Source organism: Phoxinus phoxinus, assembly GCF_949152265.1.
Source record: "Phoxinus phoxinus genome assembly, chromosome: 16".
Taxonomy (NCBI): Eukaryota; Metazoa; Chordata; class Actinopteri; order Cypriniformes; family Leuciscidae; genus Phoxinus; species Phoxinus phoxinus.
The window spans coordinates 19749051-19764482 of NC_136891.1; the positions used below are offsets into that span (position 1 = coordinate 19749051).

The following is a 15432-nucleotide window of genomic DNA, read 5'->3' on the forward strand; positions in this document are numbered from 1 at the left end:
ATCAAAGTGCGATGTGAGCCCGACGCGTTCAGTAACCAATCAAAGCGCAATATGAGCCCGACGCGTTCTGTTTTGTAATACTGAAATATAAACTTAATTAAAATGACATAATTTCAGATATTTACATGCGCTGTTCTTAAATCAATGAGCTCACGTTTACCTCCTGTATGTCTGTATACAGAACAATGACATAAGAGGAGTTTCACTTGCAGTTCGATCGGAGCACATGACACGGAAGTAGCTGCACATAAACATCATGATGTCAGGCGCGTTTATATACTGTCAGGCGTCAGCAGCAGTTCATAATCATTCATCAAAACATGCAAACTTTGCCGGTCATCATCTCCTGTATTTTTGGGTGCTCTGCTCAGTTTTATGTTATAGATGATCGGCTTGGATTAGGGAGAGAGTTTGATGGAATAGGTGGATTAAGCGGAGGAGGGGTAAGTGAAGTTTTGTTCACTTTTTAAATTGAGTCTGTGGATAATTGTGTCAGTGGTTGCGGTTGGCAAACTGTCGCTTTTGTTCCTAGGCCACTTCGAGACTTCTTGTCAACTATGAAGAACCGTATCGGAGTCAGATATTGGATTTCTTATTCAAGGTATTGGGTCAAGCCACGTGTGGCATTTAAAGAAGGACTTTAAAAAAAAAAAAAGTATAACCGTGTGTTGTTATTATGTTTGGTTTTATTCAGCCCAACTTTGGAGCTTCACTGCACATCTTAAAGGTAGAAATAGGAGGCGACGGTCAAACTACAGGTAATAAAGTCAATATGTTGTCTGTCTGACTTGTCCTGATCTACTCATTTATTCAATAATGCATTAAAAATGTAATTCATTCATGCATTCAAAGATTTGAATACACCTTTTCTATAATAAGTATGTTTTTGATTTCTGATTTAAAATTAATTCAGGTGGAGGTGTGGAGCATTAAAAAAATATATATATATATATATCATAATAAATTAAAAGAAAAAAAGACTATTTAAAAGACATTTATGACAAGAAATCCATAATTAGTAGTTTAGCATAATATTGTATTCTTTCATTGCAAACTTCGCTGATAATGTGAAAAATGTTTGTACATGAATCAAGTCATATGATGCTAGTCATGTGGTACCAACCATAGACAGGTACCAACATGACAAATACAAAAAATGAAAAACAGGAAATGGCATGATGAGGTGTTCATTCCTGAAATTATTTTCTCAACAAATCAAGGTTCCTTCAGGTTGTAAAATGTCATGTGATGAGCACTATAAAAAAAAAAAAGTTCATTCACTAAGTGCAAATAGCCTGCTTTGTTAGCAAAGGCTTTTTGCATGAACTCCACTATTGTCTTAGCCTAGAAATCTAGACGCCCCTAGCGGCAGCAAAATGTATTTTGCAGCCAGGGCCAGTCTAGCAACTCTCAATACACATTCTAGCAGCAAAAACCCAGATTGGGTCAGGCCAATCACGTCGTGTATAGAGCATGCGGGGCGGGCTTAACATATGACGACAGAGTTGCGACGGCTGGCATAGGCACTTGTAAACAAAGAATGGCGGCAGCAGCTGTCGAACAGCAGTCTTTCGAATCGGCTTTGGCCGCGACTCTGGAGGACTTGGAGTTAAGTTTCTCTTTAAGAAAAGAGCAAAAAACGGCACTTAAATCATTTTTAAAAAAGGAAGATGTGTTCGGAGTTTTGCCGACTGGATACGGAAAAAGTTTAATATACCAATTAGCTCCGCTGGTGGGAAAACGTCACCTTCTTCGTTGCTCTGATTGGTTGTAGCGCTATCCTATTGCGTGCAGAGGGATTTTGAGAGACAGCCGTTTATCCCGCCTCTCGGAGTAAGCCTAGTCTATGGAGAGTGTCCAGACTAAACATCTTGATGTAAGTCTGGCTGGCCAGGCTACTATTGTCTAGTTGAGCCAAACAAAATGACAAAAGAAGTTCATCCGGTAAAGGAGCAGTGGGCTGGATAGGACAGACAGTGGCGATCAATCAACCAGAATTTGAATCCATCTCTTTCCGATCCTATTCTTCTCCCTAAACAAAAACAAACACCGGTTTGACTTTAAGTTGTCCTTGTTGCAGTGTAAGAAGTACTAAGTTAGTTATATTACTACTAGTAATATTAATTAACTACCGGTACATGTACTTACTGCAGTTTGGTTTAGGGTTAGTTGCATGCAATTACATGTTTAACAAGGACACTGTAAAAAACGTGTTACCAAAAGACTTTTTTTTTTTTTTTTTTTTTTTTTTTTTAAACAGTGTCCTTGTTACACGTTGCATATGCTTGCATTTAAATTATGCGTAATTTCATACAACTAACCCTAAACCAAACTACAGTAAGTTCATGTAGTTAATTAATATTACTCAGTACTTATCTGTATAATTACACTGCAGGGCAATGTAAAATAAGGACAACTTAAAGTCAAACCGGAATTTTTTTTTTTTTAATTGTTAGTAAAAATGTTAATAAAGAATAGAGAAAACATTCTTCTGAAAGTGTAATTTACTTTTAGAATACTTTTTTTGTTACCATGCTGTTGATACCGTGCCTCCCTTCCTGGGACTTCAAGGACATCTTTATTGATCAAGATGGGCAGGTGTAGGTGGGGGCATTAATTAGTTAGTTCACAATAAAGAAGCGTCCATTTATGATTTTAATAAATCTAATCATGTTCAGCATCCTGAATCTGTTTTTGTTATCACATACTGGTTTATAATGTACACTGAGGTAGAAATAGTATAAATAGCAAAAGTATAATTAGCATCTAACTACAAATATTTACACTTTGTTCAAAGAAAATACGGTTACACTTTATTTGAAGGTGACATGGTTACATTGTATTTACTCTAATAGTACTAAGTAATATTAACTACATGTACTTATTATAGAGTTAGGGTTTGCTTTAGGGTTAGATATTTGTAAGTTGTAATTATGCATAATTTACTGTTATTACTATAGTAAGTAGTACATGTTGTAACATGTAACTACGTCACCTTAAAATATTGTTACCGAAAATAGTGTTTTTACTATGTTGTTTTAAATAAGAAAATGGTAACACTTTACAATAAGGTTAGTTAACTACCTTAGTTAACATACTGTCACGAAACTCGTAGAAGCAGAGACGTTAGTCGGATCTAAATGCAGCAGTAGATTTTAATTACACAAAACAGGATAAACTTAGAAGAGGAACATGAACATGGATAAATACATACAATAACTGACCAGGAACAAGAGAGAACACAGTGTTTAAATACACAGAGGGGAACAGGACACAGCTGGGGCAAATGACAACTGGAGTCCCAGACAGGGTGGCTAGGGACCATGGATTCCAGGACGGCATCGGAGCCGGGGACAATGGCGGAGCAGGTCGTGCGGGCGGCCATGGTGGAGCAGGCCGTGTGGGCGGCCACGGCGGAGCAGACTCAGACGGGGACCTGGGCGGAGCAGACTCAGACGGTACAGGAAATTCAGGCGACACAGGAAGCTCAGGCGTGTAAAGCCGTGCAAGGATCCATGTAGGCGGATCCATGGCTGGAGTCCAGGTCCAGGGCTGGAGCCCGAGTCCATGGACCTCTCAGGGTACCTACTGCCCAACCCCCCCCACCCCCCCCCCCCCCCCCCCCACCCCAAAAATACTTGGGGAAATCCACGGAAGGAACCTCCTGGTTGTAAGCGGGCTTAAGAGAAGTCTCCCGGAGCTTAAGAGGCGCAGAGGCGGGGCTGGCAGGGCGAGGCGCAGAGGCGGGGCCGGCAGGGCGAGGCTCCTGGGAACACCCTCCGGAGCCAATCGAGCCCTCCTCTTCCTCTTCTTCCTCCTACGTCGGCAGGGCTGGACTCAGGCAACTGGGCAGGGCTGGACTCAGGCAACTGGGCAGGGCTGGACTCAGGCAACTGGGCAGGGCTGGACTCAGGCAACTGGGCAGGGCTGGACTCAGGCAACTGGGCAGGGCTGGACTCAGGCAACTGGGCAGGGCTGGACTCAGGCAACTGGGCAGGGCTGGACTCAGGCAACTGGGCAGGGCTGGACTCAGGCAACTGGGCAGGGCTGGACTCAGGCAACTGGGCAGGGCTGGACTCAGGCAACTGGGCAGGGCTGGACTCAGGCAACTGGGCAGGGCTGGACTCAGGCAACTGGGCAGGGCTGGACTCAGGCAACTGGGCAGGGCTGGACTCAGGCAACTGGGCAGGGCTGGACTCAGGCAACTGGGCAGGGCTGGACTCAGGCAACTGGGCAGGGCTGGACTCAGGCAACTGGGCAGGGCTGGACTCAGGCAACTGGGCAGGGCTGGACTCAGGCAACTGGGCAGGGCTGGACTCAGGCAACTGGGCAGGGCTGGACTCAGGCAACTGGGCAGGGCTGGACTCAGGCAACTGGGCAGGGCTGGACTCAGGCAACTGGGCAGGGCTGGAGACGCGATGAGCGGGCTCGGCTGTGCAGACGCGAAGAGCAGAAACAGCGGGACCTTCTTGAAGCGTTGGTTCGACAGAGAACACGTGTAAAGCTGGATCAATGGGACTCACCTGAAGCGCTGATTCGGTGGGAGCCTCTCGCGGCGTAGGTTCGGCCGAGCACGTGAGAAGCACAGGTTGAATGAAGGGCTGGACTCAGGCAACTGGGCACTGCAGACGCGATGAGTGGGCTCGGCTGTGCAGACGCGAAGAGCAGAAACAGCGGGACCTTCTTGAAGCGTTGGTTCGACGGAGAACACGTGTAAAGCTGGATCAATGGGACTCACGTGAAGCGCTGATTCGGTGGGAGCCTCTCGCGGCGTAGGTTCGGCCAAGCACGAGAGAAGCACTGGTTGAATGAAGCCCACGTGAAGCACTTGTACCTCCTCCGCTAAGCCCACTGCAAACGACGAACCGCTCATGGAAAGAGCCCACTCGATATACTGAATCAGAGTCCCGAAAGGATCAGGCATCGACGAGTAGAGGGGCTCAGACAATCCTCCACGGAAGAACAGCGACAAACAGAACTCATCCAGGGGATGATTATGAGCCAGTTTCAGAAAGTCCGTCACGTAGTCCTCAATGGGTCGATTCCCCTGACGGAGACGCATGATCTCTGCTGGATGCATAACGGGGTCCTGGGAACTACCTGCTAGATCCGTTGTATAGTCAGTTATTCTGTCACGAAACTCGTAGAAGCAGAGACGTTAGTCGGATCTAAATGCAGCAGTAGATTTTAATTACACAAAACAGGATAAACTTAGAACAGGAACATGAACACGAACACGCACATGGATAAATACATACAATAACTGACCAGGATCAATAGAGAACACAGGGTTTAAATACACAGAGGGGAACAGGGAACGAGACACAGCTGGGGCAAATGACAACAACGAGAGGGACCATACAAACTAACATGGCAACACACCTGAAACAAGGGAACTAATTATTAAGCAAGCTAGGGATAACTGAATACAATAAGCACAGGCAGAATCAAGGAAACTGAATGAAATAAAACAAAGTCCAAACACACAGAAACATGACCAAAACAGAACCTGGTCGTCACACATACCTTCGTTAACATTAGTTAACATGAACTAAGAATGAGCAGCATTTATTACTGTAATCTTAGTTAATGATTAATTAAAAATAAAAATAATAATAATACAGTAACAAATGTATGGCTCATGGTTAGTTCATGTTAGTTAATACATTAACTAATGAACCTTGTTGTAAAATGTTACCAAACATTTTTTAACTTTTGATTGACTAATATCAATCTTTTGATTAAACCATATCATTAAATATTAAGGTGGAGGATGAGCTACCAAATTAATTTTTTATTAAGGAGATTGAAGAAAATAGAATAACCAAAATTGTAAAGCTTCTACCGAATTCAACAGCAAAAGATGTTTACAATTTAGATATCAATTTGATTAAAAAAAATATAGCTCCGTGATGATACAGTAGCTCCGTTAACTCATTTGACAAATGTATCAATTAGAGACTGTTTTCCCGAACACCGCTCTTTAAATCAGGGGATCCAAGCCTGATTTCAAATTATCTACCAATATCAATCTTGCCGGTTATGTCAAAGGTTTTGGAGAAGGTTGTAGCTGAACAATTAATAAACTATCTAGAGAGTAATAACTTCCTACATAAACATCACTTTGGTTTTAGAGCCCAGCATTCCACAGAAACAGCTATATGTTATTTATGCGAAAAAGCTAATGTATACATCGGCTAAGTCATCTGCCAAGGTTGCTGCAGTTTTAAATGAACAAATGGAAAGGATATCTATATGGCTCCAGGAAAATCATCTTACTCTGAATGTTAAGAAAACTGTCTTTATGTGCTTTTTTAATAGAAAGCAAAAAGAAAAAGTAATAATTCAAGTAAATAATAAAGAAATAGAGGAGGTAGATGAGTTTAATTTTTTAGGTATTTTTTTACTTACAACTTAAATTTGACAAACATATAAAAAAGCTCTCAAAAATGGTAAGGATCTAAATTGTTTCAGACTTATTAGAAAATATATCTCAGTTGAGGCAGCACATCTTTTTATGCATGCAATGATCTTGTCCTGCATTTCATACTGTATTACAGTTTTGACTCAAACAAGTGATTCCTTAATTAAAAAAATTTAAATGTTGTATAATCGAGCTTTAAAAATAATGGCTAAAAAGCCAATTTGATGGCATCACTGCAATGTTTAAAAAAAAAAAAATTAATATGCTAAGTTTTATAAATTTTAAAAATCTGTCATATATAAAATTGATTTTTAAATGTTTGCACAATAAGGCACCGTCTGTTCTATGTAAATTGATAAAGAGACAGGATGAAGTAGAATCACTAGTTCGGCAGGTGGGAATTGTAGGATTAATTTTCGTGGGACTACACAAGGGCAAAGAGCCTTTTCTGTTGAGGGCTCCAAACTCTCGAACCCGTTGCCAAATGAGTTTTAAGGCAATGCTTGAAATAATGTCCTTTACAGTGAAAGTAAAGCGGTGGTTTAAAATAAACCAGAACTGCACGCATATTTAAATGTAATCATTTTAGAATGTAAAAGTGTAATGGTATGTAAAAGTGTTTTTTTTTTTTTGTTGTTGTTGAAAGCTCCATTCTAATATGTATAATTTAGGTAGGTTTTATTTTATGAGTAGTAGTTTTTTTAATTTGTTTAGAAAATCCTTTCTAGGGACCTGAGATGCAAATTAGCTTTCGCTATACTCTCTATGTGCAATACATATTTTCCAGCTTTGACTGGGATCATGTTTTTTTTGTACTGTCCCTATACATAATAAATATAAATATAACATATAAATAAAAATAGTGATGCAAAGATAGTGTGTCTTAACTAAAAAATATTTCACACTTAGACTAAAACAAACAGTTGTACAATTACCAGTCTCAGCAATTTAGGTTTTCAGAAACACTATTAAGAAACTTCACGTTTGATTTACTGACTTTTTTCTTCCCGTTTGATTGACAGATGGCACAGAACCCTCTCACATGCACAGTAAGGATGAAGGGAATTTTTATCGGGGATATGAGTGGTGGCTTATGAAGGAAGCTAAGAAGAGAAATCCAAACATCAAGCTGATAGGTAATCTATTTGTTCCATACTGAATTTTCTATTATAAGGACAGAAATAATATAGAGAAGACCACAGATATTTGGCTTGATTCAAGGCTTTGATTTTGAAGGTCTTCCCTGGGCATTTCCAGGATGGGTTGGGTATGGAACCCAATGGCCTTACATCTTTCCAAATGTTACTGCCAACTATGTTATTACATGGATCATGGGAGCAAAGCAGCATCACGACCTTGACATTGATTATATTGGTGTATGTATTGCTTATAATTTGTCTGTTACCGATGTCTATTTTAAGGGAACCTTTATTTGAACTCGTTTTGATATATTTTTCAGATATGGAATGAAAAAACATGTGATCCAGCATACATTAAGGTAAAAAAAATAGTAATCTTAGTTCCAGCCTAACTACCATGGCAATCAGATTATTAAGATTATAGTCAGTCCAATGTGTCTGTCTAATTTCCATAGGTGCTAAGAGATATGTTGGACAGAGCTGGTTATACAAATATCGGCATCATTGCTGCAGATGGAGGCTGGTCAATTGCAGCTGCCATGTTGAAGGATTCATATCTGAATGATGCTGTTGAGGTGATAGGGTGAGCATTTTTGGAACATTTGGCCATATAAACCCATATTATCAACCAACTAGCTGAGCTATTCAGTGTAAACTAAAGTGTAGTTATAGTTTATGGTCTTTTACAGTGTCCACTACCCAGGCACCCACACGGTGAAGGAAGCTCTGATGACGGAGAGGAAGCTTTGGTCATCTGAAGACTACAGCACCTTTAACGATGACGTCGGTGCCGGATGCTGGGCTCGCATTCTGAACCAGAACTACGTGAACGGCAGAATGACCTCGTGAGATGTTTTCAGAAACCTTTCGCTATCTCTGCACTGCGATATGCATGATGTGCTCAGAGTAAGACTGCTTTGTTTTAGGACTATATCCTGGAATTTGATTGCAAGCTACTACGAGAATCTGTCCTTTGGTGGAGATGGGCTGATGACCGCGGAGGAGCCCTGGAGTGGACATTTTGTAGTGGATTCTCCCATATGGATGACTGGTAACATGTTTACAAAGCTCCTTTCACACAGAGCATTGATCCCAAAAACAATTGCCGTAGATTTGCTAGAGTGCCTTGTGTGTGAACGCAAACACATTCCGGGATCGATCCTGGGATGGGGACCAAGTAACATTTCTGGGATCAGTCCCGGAACATGCCCTGTGTGACCAGTTCCGTAAGGGGTGTGTCGTCGCAATTACTTGGGTATCGTGCGACTCTTTGACTGGGGGTTTTAAATGCAGATCAACGTTCACATTGCACATTAACAAAGAAGAAAGTTTCTGTTCGTCATCCTGATGTCACGTGTCTTTACGGGATGTATTTCCCGTATTCCGGAAAATCACTGTTGAATGAACTTGAATGAACCAAAATCAAGCGATTCCGGGACACATTATCAGTGTATTTTGTGAAAGGGGCTTAATAGCCATTCAATTTGCTGTTACATCATTTGTGAATTTCAGTCTGGCCCATATATATATATATATATATATATATATATATACCTAACCATTCACATGGAATTGGGTTATCCACCTTTTACCTACGCCCCACAATGCTTTGCGCAAAATATGGGAGTAACTACTGATACTGATTCTCAAGCATCAAAAAGTTCATAAAGACAACTTTAAAGTATTTTAAACTATTAGGGGTGTAAGAATATATCGCAATACAAAAATGCAACAAAATGTATCGTGGATAGTTCACCCAAAATTAATGTGAGAAAGTTTTAATTGTATTGTTTTAAAAGTTTTAGTGTCGGTTCTACATTAAACAACTATATATAATGTTGAATATAACGTATAATAATGCAATGGGGAAATAATTGTGGGTCCTGATAATGCCAAATGTCTTGTGTTACCAGTAAAAAGTGGCCTACATTATTTTAAATATATATTTAGTCAATGACAGAGTGCAAGCATATTCGTCTAAAAAATAATACTGTATTTTCGGCTTCAGAATCATGAATATTTTATTCTGGTGTCTCTATTGTCCTGTGCTATTACCAGCACCAAGTCTAAGCCTATTCATTTACAGCCACAATGTAATATCAAATTTAGCATTTTCAACAACCGTGCCTATTTTGTTAACCTTTTACCATATGTCTTGGAGTATCGCAATAATATAATCTTCAGTATCGTGATATGTATCAATTCATGACATGAGGGTATCGTCACACCCCTACAAATTATGAATCAAGCTGTTTAATCCAAGTTTTCAAAAGAGACAATTCCTATATATTATGAACGGATTTCATTTAGGCTTTTATTCACATATAAACATTGACCAATGCAAATACATATATGGTATACACTTATATATATGGTAAATACATTATATATGGTAAATGAATCCCAACCCTGCATGCTTGATCTTCTAGAACAAATATCATCGGTTTTCACGCACCAAGTAAGCCTGTGGGACTGAGAATGACTTATTGTAGCAGATGAATGTCAGTTATTTGCGAGTGAGTGTTTAATTTTGTTTCTTGTTGACTTTTTTCCTGTATGAATTTCTTTTTCCCTGTAGCGCACACAACCCAATTTGCACAGCCAGGCTGGTTTTATCTACAGACGGTGGGGAATCTCACCAGTGGAGGAAGTTATGTGGCTTTAACAGACCGTAAAGGGAACCTAACAATTGTTATAGAAACCATGGTGGGTGGTTAATATTTTCTTAGGTCTTGTGAAGGATACAAGTTTCAGTGAATCATTTATTTTGACCTCTATGCACAATATGTACACTCCTCCATTTTTCTGTTTCTAGACACACAATCACTCTCAGTGCATTCGTCCTCCTCTACCGTACTTTGATGTTTCCCCTCAGAAAGTCACATTTCAGCTCAAAGGTTCTTTTGTAAGTGCAGTTCTGTCCGTTCTTGAAATTTCAATCCATTTATTTCTTAACCTTAAGGCTTAATTTTATGTTTTCTGCTTTCATCTTTTTTCAGGCACGTCTCACTGACCTTCAACTGTGGTACTCAAAATTGGATTTTGAGACCAAAAAAGACACGCTTTTTGAGCGGAGGAGTCCTGTTAAGGTTTAATTCAATCAGTTCAGTCCATGTTTCATGTCTTAACACATTGCAGGATTGGCAGAAAATAAAATGTCCTGTTTCCACACAGGTCTATAATGGTGCCTTCTCCTTAAAACTGGATGTCGATGAGGTTTACACAATCACAACAGTCACCACTGGACAAAGAGGTTCAAACCCAGAGCCCCCCAAATCCCGCCCGTTTCCGAAGAATTACTCTGATGATTTCACTATTGGTAAGGAATATAAGTGTCAAAATTAAACTATTGGCATTGACTCAACTGACATTTCTAACTGCATTTCTTTTCATTCCAAGATGTGCCTCCATTCTCTGAGGCTCCGTATTTTGCTGATCAAACCGGAGTGTTTGAGTACTTCAGAAACAGCTCAGATAATGGCTCGCACGCCTTTACCTTACGACAGGTGATCACTGAACGGCCGGTCACCTGGGCTAGAGATGCCGACCAGACCATCAGCATCATAGGGGACTACAGCTGGTATGCTTGTCCTCGGAACTGTGATATTTTGATGAGAAGATACTTTTTATTTATTTATTACAAACATCATACAATTGTTATTAGCACATACTAGCACATAAATATGGATCTGGATGTCTACAATGCTAATACATTTATTGACTCTTAATGGGCCCTATCATACACTCGGCGCAATGCAGGCCCAGGTGCCAGGTTTTTTGCTAGTTTCAGCCCGACGCAGTTATCATTTTCATGTCCTGCACCACATTGTTTAAATAACAAATGCTTTTACGCTTATTTGTGCGCCCATGGGCGTGCTGGTCTGAAAACGGGGTGTGTTCAGGCGCATTGCTAGTTTGAGGCAACTGAAACCTGGTCTAAAGTCAATGGCGCAATATTTACTTTTGTTATTTAAAGAGCGCGTTAGTAATATGCGCCTATAGGTGTGTCCACAACACGCGTACACTCTGCTTATTATACACACACTCTGCTTATTATTACACACACAGGGCACACGCAGCAGCACACAAACATGCCAAATAAAAATAAAAGGGTTACAATGTAAAAGATTATTATTGTGTACATAAAGATATGGTGGAATCCGACTTATCCCGTAGATGGTCTAATCACACGCTTTAACCTCGCTCACGAGCAAATCTGTTTCCTCTCTAGAGAAGCGTTCAGTTTTTCCGCTTGCAAATTCCGTCATGTAAATAGCGAATCCGCCATGGCGCTAGCGCAACTGGCTTTTAAAGGGAATGGGAGATGAGACTCTTATTGGTTTATTGCACGTTACGCCCAAAACACACCCATTACTCATTAAGAGAATAGGGACAACCCTTTTAGACCATGTGCCAGGCGCGCAGACCATTTGTCCTGTCGTTAAACTAGCAAAAGTGGATTCGGACTCTTGCGCCATGCACTTTAGACCATGTGCTTAGATCCTTTAAATAGGCCCCAATAAGTTGCTTTTAAATTTGCTGATATTTTTGTGTTGTAAGCCTGAGGAAGGTTTTTTTTTTTTGTGACGATGGAAGTTTAGACTTATCTGTTGGACTTATACATTTATTTTGGACGTCCCAATTTATATTGGACGTTTATCCACCACACCTACGAATGATTCGGGGGTGCGAGGCTCTATATGTTCTATTTAGAACACACACTTTGCAAGATATTGGAGATCTTTTACTCAATACTGCAGTTCTATAGTAAATGGCATTGATTATTTCTGCCTCATAATTAATCATATAACCAAACTTCACTCTTTTCTAACTAGGACAGACCTGAATGTGTCGTGTGATGTCCTCATTGAGACGCCCATCACTGGAGGTGTATTCCTGGCGGCCAGGGTTGATCAAGCTGGAGAATCCGTCCGAGAAGCAAAGGGTGTCTTTTATTGGCTTTATGCGAATGGAACCTATAAAGTGACAAATGACATAGGTAACAATTTTGTAGTTCCCTTTCTTTGAGTACAGCGCGTTCATTTTTGGTTATATCATTATAAACAGGGTTTGAAATTAAGTTTTCTTTCACCAGCCAATTTTTAAGCTACACCATAAAATTACGGGTAAATAAAATAAAAGAAGCGGGTTTGTGTGTCAACTTGATGTCAGAGAGGTGAGAGAGCGAGAAAGTGCAGCTGGTATTGTGTATCTATTCAATGACATTGAATAGATGTCATTGACCTCGTGAGGTTGACCTTTTACCTCATACACACATGCACTGAAAATTTCAAAAACTTTTAGCCTTTTATGTTAATGAATGGTTAGTTGATGAATTCATGTAGCTGGTGTAGATATCTTCTAGTCATTGATTAGCATATTCTGTCATGATAATCTAGAAATTGTGTTTATATATTATCAATAAAATTCACCCGCCAAAGTGGCTAGTAGGAGTGTCTACGTTACAGACCACCGCTGAAATCCAATATCAAGTTGGATATTGGTGTTGATATCAAGCCCTGCTTACTAAGCTATATGAAATTATTTTCCCCCTGATTAAAATTTTAATTTTGTTTTAACTTGGTTTGTTTCATACCGTGAATTAACCATTTTTGTTGTATTGTGATTGATCTTTATGTTTTTCACACTAAAGGTGGAACGAGAGTTCTTGCTGAAGGGCTGTCAGGAACAAGGGAAGGTGTATGGTATACCTTAACCCTTAGTGTCAAGGTAACATCTACACACGTATGTGCAACCTTTTAACTATTCATTATGTCTTTGTTCTAAACTGTACATCTATTGGTCTGCAGGGATATTTTGCCTCAGGGATGCTGAATGGCTATCCGCTGTGGGAGAACGCTGTTGTTCTTGAACCCAAGAATGGATGGGCTGCACTAGGAACTTTCTCTTTTGAATATGCACAGTTTGATAATTTTAAAGTAAATGCATATTGATTTCCTCTTACTTTGATACCTCACATTCATGTTTACTTGATTATTACAAGTGTAATATTATGTAATATTAATATTACACATGTCGGAATTACCGTAATTACGGGATTCCAACTTGAAAAAACCTTCACGTAGAACTCTCAATTACAACAAGAGCTCTGACTTGTACCACATGACCTCCACAACCTAATAACCTCCTGATAACGTTGGCATATAAACACACAATTCTGAAGATTTGAACCGCTCCGTCACAAGTTGTCATCTCGTAATCATTACGGTAATTTCATGGCATGAGCGGAGCATTTTGCTGCATTGACACCTTGGCTTTCACCATGTTTCTTCAGGGTTCTTAATATCTTTTTTTTTTTTTTTCATACAAAAATAACATACTGTGATTAACTTCTTATTTAATTTAATTTAATTTGGTGATTTGCCTTTTTTACTGGAATGATTGGTTTGTGATTGGGGATTTATAAATGAGGAATGTGAATATGAAATATGAATCTTTTAAAACGGACATTCTGTGCCAATTAACTGAAAGTAGACAGGGAATGACTTGCACTACCAGTTTAAAGTCTGGACTTTAATGGAGTTTGTTTCACATGGTTTTAAAAAATCTTGTACTTGTATCTTACTTGATTAAAATTGTAAAAAAAAAAAAATGTTTTTGTTTGAATAGAAATTACTCCTTGTACTGTTTAGAAAGGATATACAACATAAAAAGATAAGACACCTGACTTGTAAGAGCAGTCTACACGTCGCCTCCTATATACTCTCGTTCACTTGTCCCTATACTAAACTGATATAGTCCACTTAAAGGAGTGAATGAAAACGAGTGACTGAATTCGGACTCTGAGTGAACCGGAAGCGCTGCTGCCTTTTGCATAGTTTTTGCTGTTTAATAATCATTTGAAACTTGGCAAACTGACAGCTCCAGTAGTAATTTATCATTTATAAATGATTTATCATAATAATGATAATATTTATCATATATCATGATAAATCAATTTATCTTAAACTCTGTCATGGTAATTAGCATGTAAACCTTAAACAATTTAGTAATCAATTAAAAAGCATTTAATAATACCTGTATGATATTATGCTGTACAGTAGCCTACCATAGACAGTATATAAGAGGGTAGCCTACCCACATTGGAGCAACGTTTTGGAAAAAGGATGGATGATTTGATTCAGCTGGAGGCTCCATCTTCTGGTCAGGCGCAGAAATTCATTTTGTACAATTTACAGTGCATATTCTCTAGCGTTGAGCGTACCGGTTGTTGTACACTCGTTATTGCAGTGTATAATGAGATTGAATGAGTGCACTTGATGTCAATGGTTTTGGACACTACTGCAAATGGCTGTCGCTTAAAATAGTGCCCGATTTAAGGGTATTTGGGGTGATTTCAGACACAGCCGTAGAGATTATGATGTTAAACTGTCTAATAAACATGTTCACCATAAGTTTCTGTATAAGAAAACTATAATCGCATCTTAGTAAGATATGTCAACATTTGAACCGCTTTGAAGTTTTTCTTTTTTTACATTTGTATCATTAGGTAGTTGAGTAAACTGAAACCCAATACTTGCGCAATTTCTCTAAAAAAATCCTGTCATAACAGGCAGGCAATGATTTCTGGGATAGACAAGGCAGCGAATGATTCATCTGTTGTATCATTCATTAATGTACATGAAACGAAAGACTCATTTTGGAACAGCCTTCGTCGTGCTGTGTAACGCAGCAGCCTTCGAAGGATGCAGCCTCTGAGTTGGGATGCAGCACAGGGGTGCCCAATCCAAGGTACCAGGAACAGGATTGGCTCCCCTGTTCTAGACAATTTTCAAAAAGTATTAGTCATTTTACCTGACTTCAACATAAGAATGATAAGATCATGCATACATTATGAAGATTCTGAAT

General features: G+C 39.5%; 1 protein-coding gene across 1 annotated transcript; it reads left to right on the forward strand.

Annotated features, from left to right (window-relative positions):
* The first annotated feature begins 59 nt into the window (after positions 1–59).
* galca (galactosylceramidase a) lies at positions 60–13896 on the forward strand. The gene is made up of 17 exons (XM_079583971.1): positions 60–443; positions 533–601; positions 695–758; positions 7447–7560; positions 7661–7800; positions 7884–7922; positions 8019–8146; positions 8253–8408; positions 8490–8614; positions 10142–10269; positions 10379–10468; positions 10563–10652; positions 10738–10882; positions 10963–11143; positions 12399–12562; positions 13217–13293; positions 13374–13896. Exons 1-17 carry the CDS (start codon positions 321–323, stop codon positions 13515–13517), a joined length of 1977 nt encoding a protein of 658 aa, XP_079440097.1. The 5' UTR covers positions 60–320; the 3' UTR covers positions 13518–13896.
* Positions 13897–15432: the final 1536 nt, after the last annotated feature.